Below are 21,733 nucleotides of genomic sequence, written 5' to 3' on the forward strand. Positions count from 1 at the left end.
GGGTCGGGGTCGGGAGGGAGAAGGAAGGGGCCGTGGACGCGAGGCTGGGGCTGCCAGTCCGCGTCCAGCCGTAGTCGGCCGCGTGGTTTGCTCCCCCGAGCCCTGGACGCGAGGATGCTGTCGGGGTGTGTGTGTGGGGGGGGTGCCGCGCGCCACCCCAGCTGCGGCGGGGTGAAGGGAGATGTGGCGACACCCGGGATCTGAGCGCCGAGAGGGCTGTTGGGAGGCGGAGGCCGGCGGCGGAAGGTGCCGGGGGAGCCCAGCCAACTGCAGGGCTGCGCGCGGCGGCCGCGGGAGGGCAAAGCTTCCTGCCTTAGGTCGCTCCGGCCACTCGGCTGTCTCAGCTGCGAGGCGAGCCCAGGGTCCCTGGCTGTGCACGGGTGAGCTTTCTGGGGGATTCGAATAGAAAAGGATGCAGGGCTTTGGTTGGTACGGATATGAGGACCTGACTTTTGCTTTGCTAGGAGAGTCTGAGATCTTAAGGCCTTGTGGTTGGTGATGTCTCTTTTTTTTTTTTAGCATCCGCTTTCTGTAGATTAGACATTTCACAGGAGGTGATAAAGACAGACTCCGGGTGGAAATAACCAAGAATATGGAATCTCTTAAGGCTCCATTGGCCTTTTTGAGTTTCAGATTGGAATTGTGCAGCAAGGCCTCTTAAATCCTTTGCACCCGCCGCCAATGCGGAGGAGAAAAGGAGGGTGTGTAGCAGTTTCAGAAGGAGCATCCAAACCGACAGATTATAATGGTCTAGAAAACCAGATACGGTGCAGTGGTATCCCAGCTATGCTGCCGCAGCTGGAAGAGAGCAGATAGCTTTTAATTCCTGAGAAGTGAGTCCTCGCTAATGATTTTTTTTAAGTGTCTTAGTCACTTTGTGTTTACCAACGACACAGCTACCTTTTTTGATTAGAATCTTAGAGATGATGAAAGAAGAGGGGAGAGGTGCTGGTGGTGTATTATAGAGGAAAGGAAAATTCTTAAATGAAAATTCTTGAATGAAGTCCACAGGCACAGGTTTGGAATATGGTCTGTGACTTGGATCCATATTAACTAAAATTTAAAAGATATCTATGGAATTAGAATAATAACTACTTTCCACTGCCCCCATTTTCTTTTCTCGATTGACAGGCTTAAACATATGTCCACATCAGACCGAAAGGGAGTCCTTTGGAGTTTTTGTTGTTTTTCCCCCAGATAATCTAGTATACTTTCTCTCCTACCCCCCCCATTAGTTTATTGATAAAGAAGATAATAAAGTCCAAATTTCCTGAATTACATTCTACTTTTTAAAAAAGTCAGTGAAGGGCCTCCCCTGGTGGCGCAGCAGTTGAGCGCTGGGCTGCGAAGCTGCCCGCAGCCTCTGCAGCGCCAGTTCGATCCCTGGCCACCGGTGAGGTCCCACATGGTGCTCAGACCTCTCCTGCCGCCCGCTGCTCCCCTCAGCAGTGTACTTCCTTAGTCAGTCTGCCTGTTCTGTTCCCCGCTCTGGTTCTGGTGAATTCTGTCACGCTCCCGCGCTTCTGACTGTACCCAGTGCTTGTATAAACAAACAAACAAACAAACAAATAAATAAATATATCTTTAAAAAAATTAAAAAGTCAGTGAATACTTGGTTTAAAAATATTTAGATTGCCTTATGTTTCCATTGTGGAAGTTACTGATAGGAAGACACCTGCGTTCCACTTTCTAATTGGGAGATAAGAACACGTTTCTGAAAATATTTTTGCTGGAGGCATCAGCCCAAGCAGGTTTCAGTGGTACTGATCCTTACAACTACTGAATAATTTTGGCATGGGCTTAGAATGACAATAATAAACTGCCTTTCTGACCTGCTTTCAACAACCAAGAGCAAGTGTACCTTCCTGCCAGAGATAGTCTGTGCCTCCTTTTTCCAAAAATAAAGTTGGATAGCTCTGAGGTATTTAAACCATTGAGGGATTATAAAATGGGGCTAATATGAAAACATAAAATTGGCAGCACAATCTTTTAGTTGTGTATGTGGCTTTTTTTAATCCCTCCCTGCCTTTTATTTTTAAATCAAGTGTGATTTTCAAAAGTTTACTAAAAACCAATGCAGTTGTATTCCTTCCTGATGCTTTTACCTGAAACTTTCTACCCAGGATGTGGGTTTTCATTAGTGCTCTCTTGTAGAATTGCTATGCCAGCGTTGTGGTTTCCTCTTATTTCCAATTAACCCTCTTGCCAGGGGCCAAATTTTATCTCTAGTCAGAGTTCTATGTCAGGACTTTACAGCATTAGATTAATCAGCTAGATCATTGGGGAAGGAGAAAGATTTGTGGTTACACAATGCAAAACTGATGAAAAAGGAAAGTATTTTCAGGTGTTTATTTGATAATACGTAGAATATATGTGTCGATAATAATGTAGAATTGTATGTGTGTGCATGTACACACTTACATGTAAAAAAAAGGTATGTGATTAAAGTCAATTTGTGTGCCATACAATTTTATTTTGAGTGGGAAATACAACAAATTTGGAAAACAGTCAAAGATTGTGTACTTTTTTCCTTCTGGTAAATATAGTGTAGGTTACTTATATAACTTGCTATGAAGCTTGGGTTCCAATCAAGTTATTTTTCTTGATTTTCTTTTTTTTTTTTAAGATTTATTTATTTATTCATACAAGAGCTGGGGTACAGGCCAGAGATACAGGGGGTGAGAGGATTCACCAGAGACAGAGTGGGGAACAGAACAGGCAGACTGACTGAAATACACTGCTGAGGGGAGTAGTGGGCAAGTCAGGAGAGGTCTGCTGCGCCATGTGGGTTGCTCCCTGGCCAGCCGGGGATCAAACTTGTGCTGCAAAGGCTGCGGATTGCTTCATAGTGCGGTGCTTAACCCCTTGTGCTACCAGGGAGGCCCTATATTTATTTTCTTACTTAGCATAGTTTTTGGGATTTAACTTTTGCTAGTAGAATATGATGTGTGGCATAATTGTTCTTGTGCTCTGACAATTTTGTGTCTTCAAAGGGCCTTTCAAACAGAATTCTGCCCTTTGATTCTTTTGGATTGCTTTGACTTCCAAAGATTGGATATAATATTAAAATGGCTTGTATAAATAAGTTAGCTTTAATTTCCAGTTGAGAGGTTGACATAAAGGATTCTTGAATCACTTTTAAAGTTTGTAGGTAAACTCATACCAATTTATAATTGTTATATTGACAAATAATAAAAAAAATTCTCAGATGTTTGACAGCTGGTTTCTACTCTTTTTTTTTTTTTTTTTTTTTTGAGGTTTGGGATCATGGAAACTCTTTATAGACTCTTGCTTGCTAGTCATTTCCATGGGCATTTGGAGAGTTGGTGGACAATGATAGCTGATTCTTGTCTGAAGCATTGGTGGGATCTTTTCTTGATCTTGAGGTTTAGTTCAATGTTGTTATTCGGCTTTGGAAACACAGTTCCTTTTTGAGTTGTTTCCTGTGCCATATGAGGGGTTTAGTATGATGCAGTTATACTGTATGTAGAAAAGAGGAGCTGGAGCTGTTAATGTAAATGTATCAATCAATTGTTCATAAATTTGTTGACCAAGCATATCAATAAATTGCTTGTCTCAAGTCCATTGCCACCGAGTTCCTGAGATCAAACGCATCACAGCTGGCTTATCCTTGTGCCTGTGAGGTGCTTGCATGAACCAGTTAACATTAACCATGTGGAATATGTAAAGTTTAGTAAATTGAGAAATCTTACAACAAAACTCTGATCCCAGATTGTGTCTGTATTAAAATCTGGCCACTCTTTGGGTACAGAACCATCGTATTTTTTTAGCTAGTTTTTTTTTTTCTTTTTTCTATCTTTCATGAGAGATTCTGTTATCATTAATACTTGCCCCTCCCTTTTCTTCAGAACAATGAAGTTAGTTGTATTCTATGTTCTTGCTACTCCAACTGTGGACTTGCTGGACCAGCAGTTCGCATCATCGGGAGCTGGTTAAAAATGCAAGCTCTCAGGCCCCACCGCAGATTGAATCAGAATTTCCATTTTAACAAGATCCCCAGTGATTAATTTGAGACGCCATTGTTCTATATGATCTGTGCACGTTGTCAAATTCTTATAGAATTTAAGCACTGTGAATTGGATAGGTAATTGGATTCTTTTTTTTAATTTACTGTTCTTAAGGCCTTTTTGGTTAATATCTGTTGATGTATATTCATGATATTCAAATTGCTGATAACTCTCTCTCTTTCTCTCTATTCAGTTGCATCACTTTTGTTGAAGACATTCCATTGTTGTTCCATTGACCTTTCCCTCTACTGAGTCCTTTGGATTTGAGTTATGTCAACAGCTGCCTTAATTACTTTGGTTAGAAGTGGTGGGAACCAGGTGAGGAGGAGAGTGTTGCTTAACTCCCGCCTGCTGCAGGACGACAGGCGAGTGATCCCTATATGCTACAGCTCCACTTCAGAGCCCAGATGTTCTCGGTTTGACCCAGATGGTAGTGGGCGTCCAGCTACCTGGGATAAATTTGGGATTTGGGACAACCGCATCGATGAGCCAATTCTACTGCCTCCCAGCATTAAATATGGCAAGCCAATTCCCAAAATCAGCTTGGAAAATGTGGGCTCTGCCTCACAGATTGGCAAACGGAAAGAGAATGAAGACCGGTTTGACTTTTCTCAGCTAACAGATGAGGTCCTGTACTTTGCAGTGTATGATGGACATGGTGGACCTGCAGCTGCTGATTTCTGTCATACCCACATGGAGAAATGCATCATGTATGTACAATGACATTCACTCTGACTCTGCAGCTTGCCTTGTGCTTCATGTTTAAACTTTGGCCTTTTGACTGATATGTTTATTGCTAATGTAGTTATTTAAGTGGTTTCATGCCGTTTCATGAAGGAGCAGTGACTTATTTATTATCAATGATTACCATTTCAGAAACACATGTTTTAACAGCTCCCCTGGCAAGAGTATTGACCAGTGTCTACAGTACTTGATTGTGGTCATTTCAAGGGAATATGAAGGACATGATCTCATCTACTATGAGATTAATGAAAAACTTTATTCCAGGGGGAAGGTGGGGAAATTTCTTCTTATTCCCCTGGGTTTTGCTTGGACTGCTTGAACAATCAAATTAACAACAAACAGGTCAATAGGAGAAAAATCCAAATTTAATTAGTCATGCATCCCTTAACGGGGGAAATATTCTGAGAAAGTGTGTCCTTGTGCAGACCTCGTAGAGTATCATTACGTGATCCAGATGACGTAGTCTACCACTCAGGCTCTGCGATATTGGGACAACCATCCTACATATGGTTCATTTGTTGACTGAATGTCAGTAAGTGACTACGTGATCTAACATAGACATACACATAGAGATGAGGCAAAATGCAATTATATATGAGATAGGAACCTGGGGGTTCAAGGAGAGAGAACGATGAGGATGATTGCGTGATGAGGAGAGGGTGATAGAGAACAGATGCTCTATAATGAATTACTTGTGCCCAGACACTTAGATTATTTAGATAGAGTGGTTGTTTCTGGTAATAACCTTAATTAATTCTAGGTAAGACCCCCAATTTTCATTCATTTTTTTTTTCTTTCTGGTACTTGAAGTAATCCCACTGTGACACTGGCAATCTAGGGGGGGGCCTGCCCTCATTCCTCAGTGCATGGCATATAGTGCTCTAACAAATGGTAATTCATTCAAGTGGTGTGTGTAGTTTTGAATACTTGCTGAAAATAGCTTTAGATCATTGACATAAATATGGGAAAAATATTGAGTGTGGGTTTTTAGTGCTCTTTAAAGAAATCTAGTGTTTATTGCAATTATTGATGTGTTTTGAGAATCACAATACTGCTAGTGGTAAAAAAAATAGAGGGAGAACAGGAGCAGAGTATGGGACTACTTTTCTTCCTGTGTATAGTTATTCATTCTGGTTATCATTGAGTTATGCATGGTTTTCCCATATTCCACAAAGGAAATCAGTGGCTTGATTTAATATGAAGGAACTCGACCTCTCACGTTGTGGTAGTGAGGATTCATCTTTAAAGATGGGGTCCCTGGAGTTGTGCTTAAGGGCTTATCTCTGGGCCTGATTCCAGTTTGACTCCCTGATCTGTGGATTTTGAGCATCTTGAACATCAGACTAGGGGGGTCCATTGTATGGAAGTGACTGCTAGCTAGAGTGACCTAGAGGAGAGTTGAAACTAATAGTAAAATGATTTTGGGGAACTCTTTTTTTTTTTCCCCACGAAGGGACTTGCTTCCTAAGGAGAAGAACTTGGAAACTGTGTTGACCTTGGCTTTTCTAGAAATAGATAAAGCCTTTTCCAGGCATGCCAACCTCTCTGCTGATGGTAAGTAAAACAATCACAGTCCTTGGAGTCTTGGGAAATGTTGGAGAATGGAAACAATTTAAGCCCTTCAGGGGTGGGAATTGTAATGGAAGTTTATTTGCAAGGATGCTTATGTCGAAATGATTTTATGTAAAGAATCACTTTAAATGCTGTTTTTGGAATTCAAACTAATGTTAGTACCTCACTTTTAAGTGAAATATCAGAACTCAAAGCCACCAAATGGTCCTGATATTGAACTTCAATTTTAAAAAGATTTAAAAACTTTTTTTAAGTTTGTTTGATTGCTCATTTTATGGACAAGATGGCTGTACTATGAGAGGGTTTATTGCTTTTGTTTTTGTTTTTTTTAGATGAGTCTGATGAACAAGTACTGAAATACACTACAGGGTAATTGTATCTAGCCAGGGTGGTAATTGTACAGACTAGAAGAAATTACTAATTGGTCCTAGATAGGAAAGGACAATGGTTAATATTTGATAATTAGAAGGAAGATATTTTTTTTCCCTACTTCTGAAAAAAAGCTGATCTTGTAATTTTCCTGTAGTAACTAGTAATATTTTTGTTTTTATGTGTTAAACAGAAGCGCATAATAGCTTAATTTACAAATTAAAATTAATGTACTGTGTATCCTTAAATTTTGAAAGCAAAATGTTTCTGATTTTGATTATATTTATCAAAACCATTTTAGGAAAATATAGTGTATATTTTGTAGTTAGCTGGTTCTAAAATCTCTTACTCAAAATTTTGAGTTAATCTTAAAAACTTCTGCTGTGGCCATATAAATGTGCTTATAGACCTAGTAACTGATTTGGAAATGAATCATGCTCTAATATTGATCTGTGCTATAATATTCATCCTTTTGTTTGAAGGAGGTCAGAGTGCATCACAGATAAGGAACTGAAACTCAAAGAGAGGTAAAGGTCGGTTGCAGAATTAGTGTTGGGGTTTTCCTGGCACCCCTCTTAGCCTCTCTCCTGGGCATATTTAATAATTAATGATGAGGATTAGAGAAGATGATTCTTAGGATAGCTCCATTTGCCATTTTAAGAGTTTTTTTCTTGCTCTTTTTTGAAAACCTTGCATCATATACCTGAGAAAATCACTAGAGCTCACTCACAGCAGGGATTCATTTTCTCATTTGTAGATCATTTAGGCCCATGTTCTCTTTTCCTTCATTCCTTTGCACTTTTCCCCATCCAGCTGTCTTCCTACTTATGAAAAAAGGTAAATTTTTGTGAGAGGTAAATTTTAAAAATAGTTCTTATGACTAATGGGTAAGACAAATGAAGGGCAGAGGACAATAAAAGACACACTTTATTATAGTTGTATCTTTTTAACTCCGAACATTGGTATGTTCTTTTTCATCCATAAGGAGGTCACTATTGGTGCTTAATGGTGTAAACAGGTGGGTGTGCCTAGTTGGGTAAACAGAGCTTATTTGGCAAGGTTTTCAGAAAAGAGCATGCAAAGATATTAAAATGTGGTCAATAATCAATCATTCATCCTGCGTGGGTGCAGTCAGCCCTTTTGTAAAGGATTATGATAACTAACATGCTTAAAACAATGAAAGATTAAGTGTAAAACAGAGAACCCCTTCCATTTATTACATTTATTACTTATAAAATAAGTTTTAATTAAAAAGAATTTTGAACTCAGGGGGAGAATTTATATAACTTGTATACCTTAAAAGATACTCTCTAAAGATGTCTTATGCAAAATCAATCATAAAAATGTAAATCTTTTCTAATGATGAAATTAAGATGTGTTCAATTTCATTCCTCTGTCATGTTTTTTGAGGTAATGATCCCAGAACGTTTGTAAAATAATCTAAGATTTATTTTTCATTAAATGGCCATTTGTTGTGAGTGTAATGTTGCAAGAAAATTATGCTTAGTGTGCTACTAAAAGAAAAAAGTGTCTATCACCTTGTTTTTAAGTTTTACTTTATATGTACTCTTAAATATTTTTGAGGACAATTTAAAAATTTATTCTTAATAAGTTATCAAGACTTACAAAAATGACAAAAATTGTCTCTTGCTATTTGGGGCCTATTTTTATCAAGTCTATTAAAATCACTAAGAATGGAATGTTGTGCGTTTTTAACTTTTAGATTTATAGGTTAAAAAATTCATAACATTTCAGATTTCAAAGTTATTAAATTTTTTTTGGGTAGTTTTTGGTAAGAACTGAAGCAGTATCAGTATTATAAGATTAGATAATATTCTCTTCGGCTTAGGGCTAAGTAGGATGGATCAGTGTTTCTTAATAAATTATGAAAGTAAGTGCAGTTTGCCCTCTCCAGTTTCTTTGAGCTTCACATTTAGCATCAGCCCTTTTTTTTCTTGAGTCCTTCCTGTGGGCAGCTTGTGGGCAGGGAACAGGCCTTACTCAGTTTGAATCTCCATTGATCAGCACACTGCATAGACCTGGGAGGCATTCAGTTATTTGTGCTGAATTGATCTCCACTGCTTGCTTTTTCTCCTCAAAGTCATTATAATTTATTCTTTGATTATCCTAGAGCAGATTTGACCAATTATTGACATTATGTACATATTTTAATGAATTATCATTTCCGGGTGGATTTGAATTTGAAGTAGGGAATATCAAAAGTGGTTAAAATATAGGGATGAATCGCTAATGATAGAATTTCATGTTCAGATGGGAGGAATGTCTCTCAGTCATACTCGAGTAGCTTTAGAGAAAGTGAAAATAAAACATTCTTATCTTTTCACCAGTTCAGATCATATCTACATAATTACAAAATCATCCCATTAGCATTTAAAATGTTCACTATTTCAGTGTAAACGAATGTTGAGGAGAATAAAATCAAAATATCATCAAGAAATGGCAAGAATCTTGGCTTAAGAAATTGCTGTTTCTTTCTATTGATTTGTTGGTAATGCATTTTGAATTTACCCTTATTTATGAATAATTTCATCATCTTTTGAATTTTTTTTGAAATTCAGTTTATCACTTAAATGAATCCAGCTTGTAAATTCAAATGATTTTTCCATTAGTCTGTTTATTAACAAATTTCCGCTTAAACTAAGAGAGTCGAAAACTTAAATTATATCCTATATAGCTTATAAACACTTCAAAGTGTTTCTAGATTGCTTAAGGTGTGAAAGCAGCAAAGTTTCTCAAGAGAAAAAAAAAGGTCAACAAGAGAAAACTTGCTTTGACATTGTGAGTTGGAAATAGGACAGGATTGTGAGTCTCTAGGAACTCCACATGCTGTGTGATCTCTTTAGGGAAGAATTAAATACTAAATAACCAATGCAACTGAGTATCCTTATGCTACTGGCAGCCTAAAAAAAAAAAAAAAAAAATAGGGATGCTTTGAAGAGATATTCTTATTGTGCTGTTACTGTTTCAGCTCATTACTTTGATTTTGGTGCTCATGTCTTGAGCACTCATATTTAATGAATATTGCAACTATATTGGCTTACCCATATTGTCTATACCAGTTGAATAAGTGACCAGGGGGTGTTATGTTTTGACAAGTATAGCTTTTACTTTTTATGTTGCCATTCAAAATCTTGATCATTTTTCTTTTGATATGTGGACCTGCAACACTGGGGGAAAGAGAGAGCTGCAGAAACATCATTTTATGAATTATATGCAATTATTAACATGTATTAGAACTCAAGAGCCTAGCTTTTATTTATAGACAATTAAGTAATCATTATATTCCAAAATGCCTTCTAGATACTAAATTCCTGCATTAAGCACTGTTAACAAATATATTACTTTATATATCTGGTGCTATAACAGGTGCTTTCTATTCCTTATTGGCATATATTTAAATCCCAATAATTGGTGGTATAGTGTAGTTCCCATCTTCTCTCACAACATACTGCTTGTCAGATACAAATTAGTGTTATACCCATGAATTTTCCTTTTTGTTATTGGAATAATTCTGACATTGTTACCAAACAAATTTACAGTGCTTTTTTTTTCAACTCACTAAAAGTGCTGTTTTACTCTTCAAGATGGTTTGAGTGTATGTGAGTGCATATATGAATGAGTATGTAGATGTTTCTGTAACCATGTGTCTTTTGGTACAGATGCATCTGGGAAGCCACCAAAATAAGAAAGAAGTATTAATTACTCTGTGAAAAAATATTCAACTACAAAATACCATCAACTTGGGTAACTGAGTTTTGGAATCGTTGATTTGGCATCTCCTGAAATATTATGTAATTTGCTAGTGACATTTTCATCAAAATAAAAACCCTTCCCCTTATTTTGCAGCTCTTTCTCTGCCCTCCCCTGTGTTGCAGGTTTGTAATGTTTGAGCACAATTCCTGGGTGAATTTCCTATTTGCCTCTGTGCGTGTTATTTGTGGCAGAGACTGTGCCTGGTCAGCAGCTCTAGACCTGGAGCCCGTGGACACTATATGCTGGGCTTCAGTGGAAAGAGAGATCTGCTTAATTTTGTCTCAGGTGAAGGAGTCCAGCGGTTCCTAGCCTGGACTACTGGAAGGTTCCCACATCCTCTTTGTCCCATTAGTTGAGATGACTTGCAGTAGAAAATGTCCAGTGAGTGTTAAGAACTTATTGAAAGATGTCTTAGTTGTATAGTTTGTTGTTAGGGCAAAAAAAAAAAAAAAAAGAATTTTTATTTCTATGTTAAATGTTAAATGAAAATAAATGCTGAATTAAGATTTACATTCTTAGTTGCTTAACAAAACAGAATGAATAGTTAGTTTTGAGAGCTTTCCCATAAATCCTGGGATTTTGGAACTGTGAAGTTGGATTGGTGGCAGAGCAATGAATAAGAATCCTAATTTTGAAATTTCTCATGCATGACATTTTGACTCTTGATTTAGCCAATTAATAGCCACCTTAAAAAAGCCACGGCTGATCATTTAATCAGAAGAAAAAAATAGTAAATTCCTTGGATGGGCAGCATCTGAGTAAATGCTTGTATTCTCTTACCTGGCTCTTCAAATCATTTGAAAATATTATAGTGGTTAGGTTGTAAAAACTCTTATGGTGTTTTGAGACACTCGAAAATTAACATTTGCAATATAAACTTTACAGATATGCTAAAAATATATGTCGTACAGTGATGAATATGTGTTATATTTTCACACTGCAGAGATATTATTACTTTGGCACAACAGTTCCAAAATCAAGAGATAAGTGGGAAGATAGTGTCAGTATAAATGCTCTTCCTCAAAGTAAATTCAGCATGGATATAAAAGATTAAATAAGGCTTATTCATGTTTTTCCATTTTACTTTTCTGATTAAAGCAGGCATTTTAATGTATAGATTGTAGTAGTATATAGATATAGATTATCTATATCAATAGGTAGATAGATACATCTTTACAAAATGGAATACTGATGAGGTATTATGTAATTTTTAAATTGTCTGTTTTGGAAAAAAATTGAACCTCAATCAGTCAAATCAATGGCACTTCATTTTCCCTAAATCTGTCTTTCAAGTCAAATCATCTTTAGAGGACGACTTGAATGTTTTATTTAGATGCTTTAAAAAATTAACCATGCTACTGAAGATAATACCTGCTTTAAATAAGTTCTCCTTTTCAATTTCTTCTGATTTGCTTTACTTTTTATAGCCCATAATTTCACAGTATTTTCTCTTTTGACAAGGCTCAATGCACCTTCAAAGTTTTTAACTTAGGGCAGACAATTCAGTTCGGGTTGGATGAAAGAAATAGTAGTACCCTCAAGCCAAGTAGCTGATTGTATTTGTTACCCGTCAGAGAAAATTAATATTCTTGGGGTGCTCTGGGCCTAGGGCATAGTCACAGGAGTGGCACTTAGCAGTGCAGTCCTGCCTTTGGATCCGGACTGATTGTTTGGATCTTTCTAGAGCTGGGGAGTGTTAATGATACCATGCTTGAGGGAAACTATAATGAATTTCATTATCTCTACTGCCCAGTTTTCTGCTAAGGGTGGCTGTAACTTTGTTTCTTGTCTGGGGAGGACAAAGATAAACAGAAAAGAATGTGGACCTCTAACCATTTTAGAATATTTTTGTGTGTGAGCATTCGTAAAAGTAAGACAGTTGTAGAAGCAAAGACTATGAAGTAAGCACTTAACTCTTATTTAGCCTATCATTTAATAATACTTTCACAGCTTAGCAGTAAGAAATGTACAAGAAAATAGTAAGTGCTTACATGATAAAGAGTCAGCATGTCTGAGTAAACATAATAGATCTAATTCATCCTGTTATATTAGCCAATCTAATGAAAATTTAATAATTTTAATCCTGACACCTAAGGTAGTTATAATAAATTTAAGACAGCTCTACCTTATTTTTAAAATTGGGAGCCATTTGGGAACAGCAATGCTTCTTTTTTCTTTCTTTTCTTTTCTTTTTTTTTTTTTACCAAATTAGGTCAGCAACTTTTTGTTTGCATGGAGCCTTGTTACTGAACTACATACTTCCTTCTCTGCATGCTCTTACTTACAAACTTCATTTGCATTTTATTTGCATAATGCTAGTTAAATTAGAATAATACATGTCAGCATTAATTAGAATAATTACATTTAGTTTAACATGCCTGTGTAATAAAAATTCCATACCCAATCATTTGACAATCACTGACTTACACTCTTTCATAATGTTTGCAGCAACTCTTCTGACCTCTGGGACTACTGCAACAGTAGCCCTGTTGCGAGATAGTATTGAACTGGTTGTTGCCAGTGTTGGGGACAGCCGGGCAATTTTGTGCCGGAAAGGAAAAGCCGTGAAGCTGACCATTGACCATACTCCGGAAAGAAAAGATGAAAAAGAAAGGTACTGCCTCCACTGATGAATGATGCTTATAGAACACTAGAAGTGTTTTATAAAATGCTTTATAAGATGCTTAAAAAACACACAGAAGTGAAGCATTGCATTTTTAAACAGATTTTATACTTAAGTTTAACTATGCTTTGGTCGTTCTGGGTATCACATCATAGTCTTGTAACTTTTTCTTGCCTAGAATAAAGAAATGTGGTGGTTTTGTAGCTTGGAATAGTTTGGGACAGCCTCACGTAAATGGCAGACTTGCAATGACAAGAAGTCTTGGAGATTTGGATCTTAAAGCCAGTGGTGTGATTGCAGATCCTGAAACAAAGAGGATTAAGGTACGAAGGACTTGCAAACACTTGGTACTCACGTGAAGAAAGAATGCAGGATTGTGACTAGCTATAGGCATTTACTAAAAGCCTTGACTTTTGCCAAAATGGCTTTTAAAAGGGAGTAATTTTTAGAAAACTAGATAAATTTCATGTAAAATAAGGACTTCCTAGCTGAATGTATGATGATGTGCTTGGTTTTCATTCTACTCTGCTATGGAATTCTCCTAATAGAATGGCCTTTTCTCACTTGCATCTGATCATCAGTGTCACCTCCACTTGAAGCTGACCTTGACTTTCCTTATCCACCAAACTAATCATTCCACCTATTTCTGTGACGTCCTTTGCATGCTGTTAACTAGTGCCTGTTTACCTTACACTTCCCCCGATACACACTGGCATTCCCTTTCTTCAATGCCTGATCTTACTCCAATACCAAGTATGGTATAGGCTCTCAGTAATGACTGCAGACATTTGTTAATCGATTTCATGTTTTTTAGATGTTCTACTTAAATTCATCTTACTTAGCAAATATATATGGTTCACTGTGTTCCAGGCTCTGTTTAAAGTTGGTACCACTATTCTTATTTTTTTTTGGAAGATTTTTATTTATTTGTTCATGCATACAAGAGCTGGGGTACAGACCAGAGGTGCAGGGAGTGAGAGGATTCGTCAGAGACAGAGTGGGGAGCAGAACAGGTGGATTGACTGAAATACACTGCTGAGGGGAAAAGCGGGTGAGACAGGAGAGGTCTGCTGCGCCATGTGGGTTACTCACTGGGCATGGCTTGAACTTGTGCTGCAGTGGCTGCAGATAGCTTCAGAGTGCTGAGACTTAACCCCTTGTGCCACATGGGAGGCCCCGCTATTCTTCTTTTACAGAGAAAACAAACCTAAAGCATGTAGAGATCAGCTGCAAAATACTTGCTCAGCTATAAAATAAAGGCAGAATCCATATCCTGGAAGCCCCTTTGGAGACAGCACTCGCAGCTGTGACAGGAGAGGCACCGATTCCTGCCCTCTGGCTTTTCATTTGTGGTGTTACTTAGTGCATGTTAGGTCTGTCCTCAGTGGTTGATATGAAAACCTATTTTTGTTTTCAATTTTCTATTCTTTTTCTTTTTCTTTTTTTATATTTAAAAGAGCAGGTTTATTAGGGAAAGGGACAGAAGGGCAAAAGACACTTGCATACACTGTACCAAAATGAAAAATGATGTAAAAATATATAGTTAAAAAATTAAAATAATTTCAAAGAGAAAAAAATAATAAACTCAAAAACACAATAAAATTACTCAAATTACAGGGCCTCCCCGGTGGCGCAGCGGTTGAGTGTTGGGCTGCGAAGCTGCCCACAGCCTCTGCAGCGCTGGTTCAATCCCCGGTCACCGCGAGGGTCCCACATGGTGCTCAGATCTCTCCTGCCACCTGCTGCTCCCCTCAGCAGTGTGCTTTCTCATTCTGCCTATTCTGCTCTACGCTCTGGCTCTGGTGAATTCTCTCATCCTCCTGTGCACTTCTGACTGTTCCCAGTGCTTGTATAAATAAATAAACAAATAAATCTTTAAAAAAAATACTCAAATTACATTAAAAAAAAAAGACACTTGCTTAGACACAAGCAGGCAGGAAGAGCTGCCCTGAAAGGGACAGGTTTGCTGAGAGCATCTTTTTCTTTTCTGTTTGTTTTTTGTTAGGAAAATGATATAAAATCTTGAAATTGTTTTAATATCCAGGGTACCTGTCAGAGTATACAATTCTGTGTCAGGTATTCCTATCATTGTCTCCTATTGCTATTCTCTTTGCTTAATTCCCCCCCCCTCTTTTTTTCCCCATTACTATTCTTGGATTACCATTACCATTCTTATGTATTTGGAATCCTCTCCCAAATGTTTTTATATCTTAATATATAACTGTATATAAAGCCTAATTTATTTATTTTTAAGACCTATTTTGTTTTTTTTTTATAAATTTTATTTTTAAATTCCCCATACAATTGTGACCCCCTTATTTTGACCCCAATCCCTCTCCTCTCCACCCCCCAACCCCCATAGAGTGTCTCTGGTTCATAGTTGCTTGCTGATTTTGATTTTTACTTTCTTATAGTTATTCTTTTTCCTGGTCCCTTATTTAAGTTTTCTAGATTCCTGCTATGAGTGAGACCATCCGGTATTTTTCTTGTTCTTTCTGGCTTATTTTGCTGAGCATGATCCCTTCCAGCGCCATCCATGTTGCTGCAAATTGCATGTGTTTATCTTTTTTGAATGCTGAGTAATATTCCATGGTGTATATGGACCACATCTTCTTGATCCAGTCATCTATTTTTGGGCATTTGGGTTGTTTCCAAAGCTTAGCTATTGTAAACAGTGCTGTTATAAACATAGGGGTGCAGGTGCTCTTTGGAATTGATGTTTCTGTGTCCTTTGGGTAAATACCTAGGAGTGGAATTGCTGGATCATATGGAAGCTCTATGTTTAGTAGGTCTAGAAATCTCCACACAGCTCTCCATAGTGGTTGGACCAGTTTGCACTCCCACCAACAGTGCAGGAGAGTTCCTTTTTCTCCACACCCTCACCAACATTTGTTGTTCTAGTTTTTTAAATATGTGCCATTCTCACTGGTGTAAGGTGGTATCTCATTGTAGTTCTGATTTGCATTTCCCTGATTATAAGTGATGTTGAACGTTTTTTCATATGCCTGTTGGACATTTGCATTTCCTCTTCAGAGAAGTTTCTTTTTAGCTCTTCTGCCCATTTTTTGACTGGATTATTTTCTTTGTTGCTGTTGAGTCTCATCAGCTCTTTGCAGATTTTTGTGATCAGTCCTTTATCATTAGTGTTGTGTGCAAAAATGTTCTCCCAGTTGGTGGGGTTTCTCTTTGTTTTTGTTATTGTCTCTTTTGCTGTGCAGAAGCTCTTTAATTTGATGTAGTCCCAGCTGTTGATCTTTGCCTTCACTATCACTGCTTTGGGTGATGTGTCTGTAAAGATGTCTTTGATGTGCATATCATGGAGTGTTTCACCTATTAAGACCTATTTTGAAAAAAAAAAAGACCTATTTTGAGAAGAACAGATCCTCCTTAACAAATTTTTTCAAGAATGCCTTCCCCCTCCTCCCCATCTGTCCCCTTGTCTCTTTCCCTCCCCACTCCTACTTGACTCAGAGCCCTCAGGATGTTTGATGCCCAGTAGTTTTTAAAAGTGTTTTAAAAGTGTTGAACTGTTGTGTGAATGTCCAATATTTGTTTTTATTGTTCCAGCTTATTTTGCTGCACATAATTTCCCAAATTCCCTCCATTTTGTTGAAAAGGTTGTGTGCACCCTTTACTGTGGCTATGTAATATTCCATGATATATAAATGTACCACATTTTGGTCCTTTTTTTTTTTTTAAGTGTCTTTTCTAGCTCTTATGCCCTTTTTTTTTTAAGATTTATTTATTCATTCATACAAAAGCTGGGGTACAGGCCAGAGGTGTGGGGGCTGAGAGGATCCACCAGAGATGAAGTGGGGGACAGAATAGGCAGATCCACTGAAATACACTGCTGAAGGGAGCAACGGGCGAGTCAGGAGAGGTCTGCTGTACCATGTGGGTTGCTCCCTGGCTGGCCAAGGGATCGAACTCATGCTGCAGTGGCTGTGGACAGCCCCATAGGTTGGGTCTTAACCCCTTGTGCCACCAGGAAGGCCCGCATCATTTTGGTCTTTTGAAGGAGATTTAGTCTGCTTCCATGTCCTAGTCATTATAAATAATGCTACTGTGAATATTATGGAACAAGTGATTATTTTATTGATGGCTTTGTATTCTGTGGATATATGTCCAGATGGCATACAGTATTTCTACTTTTAATTTTTAAGGTAAATCCAGATTGCTTTCCATAATGGTTCCACCAGTTCACATTTCCATCTGCAGTGTAATAAGGCTGCTTTTCATTGACATCTTCTCCAGCATTTGTTGAGGATTTTTTTCATATGCGCTATTCTCATGTTTATGCGGTGGTATCTTATTTTAGTTTTAATCTGAGTCTCTCTCATTAGAAGTGACAATGAACATTTTTTTCTATTTGTCTTCTGGCTTTCTGAATATCTTCTTAAGTGAATTATCTGTTCATATCTGCTGCCTATTTGTTAATTTTTTGTTTTGGTTCAATCGTATGAGTTTTTTAATATATCTTGGATGTTAATCCCTTGTCAGTTATATATTATGTGAATATTTTTCCCCTTCAGTAGGGTATTTATTTAATCATCTTTATTTACTTTGGCTGTGTAGAAGCTTTTTAACTTGAGGTAATCCCTGTTGTTTATTTTTGTCTTTAATTCTCTTGACATAGGGATTGAGTCACCCAAAATATCTTTATTGTTAATTTTGCCAAATGTATTGCCAATTCTTTCTTCTGTATATTTTATTGTTGTAGGTATTATAGCTGAATTTTTTATTTATTTTTGTGTCTGGTGTTAATAAGTAAGCCAGCCTCATTCTTTTACATGTGACTTTCCAATTTTCCCAGCCCCATTTATTTTTAATTTTTTAAATTTTTTTAAGATTTATTTATTTATACAAGAATTGGGGTACAGGCCAGATGCATGGGAAGGTGAGAGAATTCACCAGAAACAGAACATGGAACAGAACAGGCAGATATACTGAAATACACTGCTGAGGAGAGCAGTGGGCGAGACAGGAGGGGTCTGCTTCGCCCTGTGGGATTCTCCCTGGCAGGCCGGGATTGAAACCGCGATGCATAAGCTGTGGACAGATTCACAGTGCGGCGCTCAATCGCCTGCGCCATCAGGGAGGCCAGCAGCCCCATTTATTAAAGAGGTTGCCTTTTCTCCATTTTATGATTATGGGTGTTTTATTATAGATTCAGTGTTGGTATATGTGTGGATTTATTACTGAAATTTTTATTCTGTTCCATTGTTTCATACACCTGTTTTTGTGCCAGTCCCATGATGCTTTTGATACTATTGCTTTGCATTAAAGTTTGAAGTTAGATAAAGTGATACCTCCATTTCTCTGCTTTTGTTTTGGGGTTGCTTTTGCAATTTAAGGCCTCTTGTGGTTCCATTTGAATTTGAATATTTTTTCTTCTGTTTCTTTGAAAATATTGGTGGAATTTTAATGAAGGTTGCGTTAAATTTGTATATAATTTTAGGCAAGAATTTAATTACTTTGATTCTCTCTATGAATAAGCATGGGGTATCCTTCCACCTCCTTATGTTGCTCTCCAGGTCCTTATTTATCTTGTAATTCTCCTTGTATAAGTCTTTTACCTCTTCTTAGGTTGGTTCTGAGATATATATAATCTTTTTCATCAATTATAAATAGTTATTTTCTTAATTTCTCTTAGTTTTTATTCATTATTTGTGTATAAAAAAGCTATGGGTTTTGTTTGTTTTGTAGCCTGCCACTTTGCTGTATTCACTTATGTTTCCAGTGACTTTTTGTTGGAATCTTTAGGCTCTCCTATATCTAATATCATATTGTCTGTAAATAGTGATAGTTTCACTTCTTTTTTTTACTATTTGTATTTCCTTTTATTTTCTCTATTTGCCTGATAACTCTGACCAAAACCTCTAATATTAAGTTAAATAGAAGTGGTAAAAGTAGAATTCCTTGTCTTGTGCTAGAGAAAACTGTAGTGGAGAAAGTATTCAATTATTCACCATTGAGTATTTTATTGACTGTTGGTTTGTGATATATGACCTTTATTATGTTGAGGTAGGTTACTTCTATTCCCATCTTTTTACAGTTCTTATCATAAATGGGTGTGAATCTTATCAAATGCTTTCTCTGCATCTAATATTTTCATGACTTTCATCTTTACTTTTGTTGATGTGGTGTATTACATTGATTGATTCATCTATATTTAGTCATCCTTGTATCCTTGACATGACTCCCACTTGATCATGGCATGTGATCCTTGTGATATACTTTGAATTTGATTTACTGCATTCAATTTTCACTTTGGTTGCTTACAACCTGTGAGATACAGATGATCACTCAACAAACAGATAAAAGCTTTGGATTATGATCTGTTGTAAAGCTTAGTCTGGTTTCTAATCCTACACCCTTGGTTCTGGTTGCAGCTACATCATGCTGATGACAGCTTCCTGGTCCTCACAACAGATGGAATTAACTTCATGGTGAATAGTCAAGAGATTTGTGACTTTGTCAATCAATGTCATGATCCCAATGAAGCAGCTCATGCAGTAACTGAACAGGTGACACAGTAGAGCTTCTGCTAGAAGGGTTGGGAGCGAGGGAGGGGGCTGCGTGAGACAAACTCAGGTGCAGGTTCTGGTGCAGGTGCCACCCCAGGCTTGAGATTTCTTTGAAATCTTGTGTTTTTGCTTCAGTATTACAGTGAATTTTATACTTGACTCCATTATATTTCCAATTAAAAAAAATTTTTTTTACAATTTCCCCAAGGAGATGAGTAAAATTAATAGGCCAAGGAAATATACTGTTATTTTTTTGGCTTTGTGCACATACTAAAATGATAGTAATAGTAAATTATAGTAATAGCAAATACTAATATCACTTACTATGTGTCAGATACTCTCCTGTTCACTTATATTAACTCATGTAATCAACACAGCAAACCTCTGGAGTTGGAGCTATTATTATCATCTCTTTCTCACAGATGAAGAAACTGAGGCACAGAGGTTGAGATGTTAGTTAACTTATTCAAAATCTGTCAGAATTATAAAATAATATATTAAATTTCTGAACTTAGCTTCAAGCCAGTAGTCAAGTGTCCAAGTCTAACCACTTCACCATCAAGCAAGGCTACTCCAAGTAAATATCCAGCATAGGACCACTGTAGCATGGCCAACTTCTGGTTTTAAAAATATGGGTGTGTGAAAAAAAGCAAATACAAAAAAGGTGTGTGATGGGTTGTGTCAGTTAGAGGTAAAATTTAGAAGCTGCATAGTATTTTTCAGATAAATTGTAAAATGTCCAATTATTCAATATTCTGTTTGGATAGAAAGCTTTTTTAAGTTTTAGACATCACTGATTACTAGAAACACACATTAATTCAACAGATGTTTTGGAATTTTTGTATTTTCAATTGGAGAGTTAAATTTGGTTTAATCTTTTAAGTGCTAATATTTGAAATTAATACATATGATCTTACTTGGAACACATTATTTGCTTGACAGTTGATAGGTAAACATAAATCATTTACTTGGCTGATAAGTGTGCTCATGAGATTAAGGAAATGTGCCCAATTCTATGAATAATTTCCTTATTTCCACTACCTATCTTGAGATTTGTGTGTTCTAACTCATGAGGACAATGATATTTTTAATGAATGTGTAGTATTCCACTTATTTGCATACCATAATTTATTTAACAGTTCCTCTAAACAGTAAATTTAACTTACGTTCACTTTTCCATTTTATAAGGGGAGCACTATAACATTCTTTTATTCCCTTTAGAATATTTTCTTTGGTTACATTAGAAGTTGTTATGTATAACAACACAGTTTTCTTAAGTTTTTAATAAGTTTGTCAACTTGCCCTCCAGAAAAACTCTTCTAATTTATATACTTTTCACTAAAATGTCTCCCCAAATTCTTATAAGAATTTTTTGTACCAATTTGATTATTTACTGGACATTTGTATTTCTTGACTGTGTAGCTTCTTTCCCTCTTTGCTCCTTAATGTATGACATGTTTGTCTTTTTTAGATTGTTGTAATAACTAAAAAGTACATTAGTACTTTATGTTGTTATTTTTGGGGAAACATTTTATATCAGATTTATCAACCTTTACATCAAAATGATTTCTCTTTGTAGAGACTCTGATTTCCTGTATTTTTTCTCTTCCTTCCTGCAAAACCTCACAGGCAATACAGTATGGTACTGAAGATAACAGTACTGCAGTGGTAGTGCCTTTTGGTGCTTGGGGAAAATACAAGAACTCTGAAATCAACTTCTCATTCAGCAGAAGCTTTGCCTCCAGTGGACGATGGGCCTGATCATGTGAGGGGACTTTGAGTTTCTGTGCAAATTTTTCACATCAAGAAGCTGATTATGTCAAACAAGTCATCAATGCCATAGTGACCCTGTGATTTAATAGATTAGTATACGAGTTGGTATAAACTTAGCCATTTACATAGCCATTTCTCATCTGTCATATTTTATCTAACTGTACATAAAAATATATGTATAATTCAGCTATTGTGAGTCTCTTAGATGAGCAAATGAAAAGTAATTTGATACACTCACTTGCTGAGTGTTAAATTTCATTTTTAAAACTCTTAGGCAGCTATGGTTTTTTTTCAGTCATTTTTGCTCTTTATTAAATTGAACA

General features: G+C 36.9%; 1 protein-coding gene across 1 annotated transcript; it reads left to right on the forward strand.

Moving 5' to 3' along the window:
- Positions 1-4,259: 4,259 nt before the first annotated feature.
- On the forward strand, positions 4,260-21,398 carry PPM1K (protein phosphatase, Mg2+/Mn2+ dependent 1K; the record flags this gene model as incomplete). The annotated part of the gene is made up of 6 exons (XM_084233478.1): positions 4,260-4,738; positions 6,226-6,326; positions 12,936-13,101; positions 13,289-13,433; positions 19,503-19,637; positions 21,267-21,398. Exons 1-6 carry the CDS (start codon positions 4,299-4,301, stop codon positions 21,396-21,398), a joined length of 1,119 nt encoding a protein of 372 aa, XP_084089604.1. The 5' UTR covers positions 4,260-4,298.
- Positions 21,399-21,733: the final 335 nt, after the last annotated feature.

The sequence above is a fragment of the Talpa europaea genome, assembly GCF_964194135.1.
Source record: "Talpa europaea genome assembly, chromosome: 5".
Taxonomy (NCBI): Eukaryota; Metazoa; Chordata; class Mammalia; order Eulipotyphla; family Talpidae; genus Talpa; species Talpa europaea.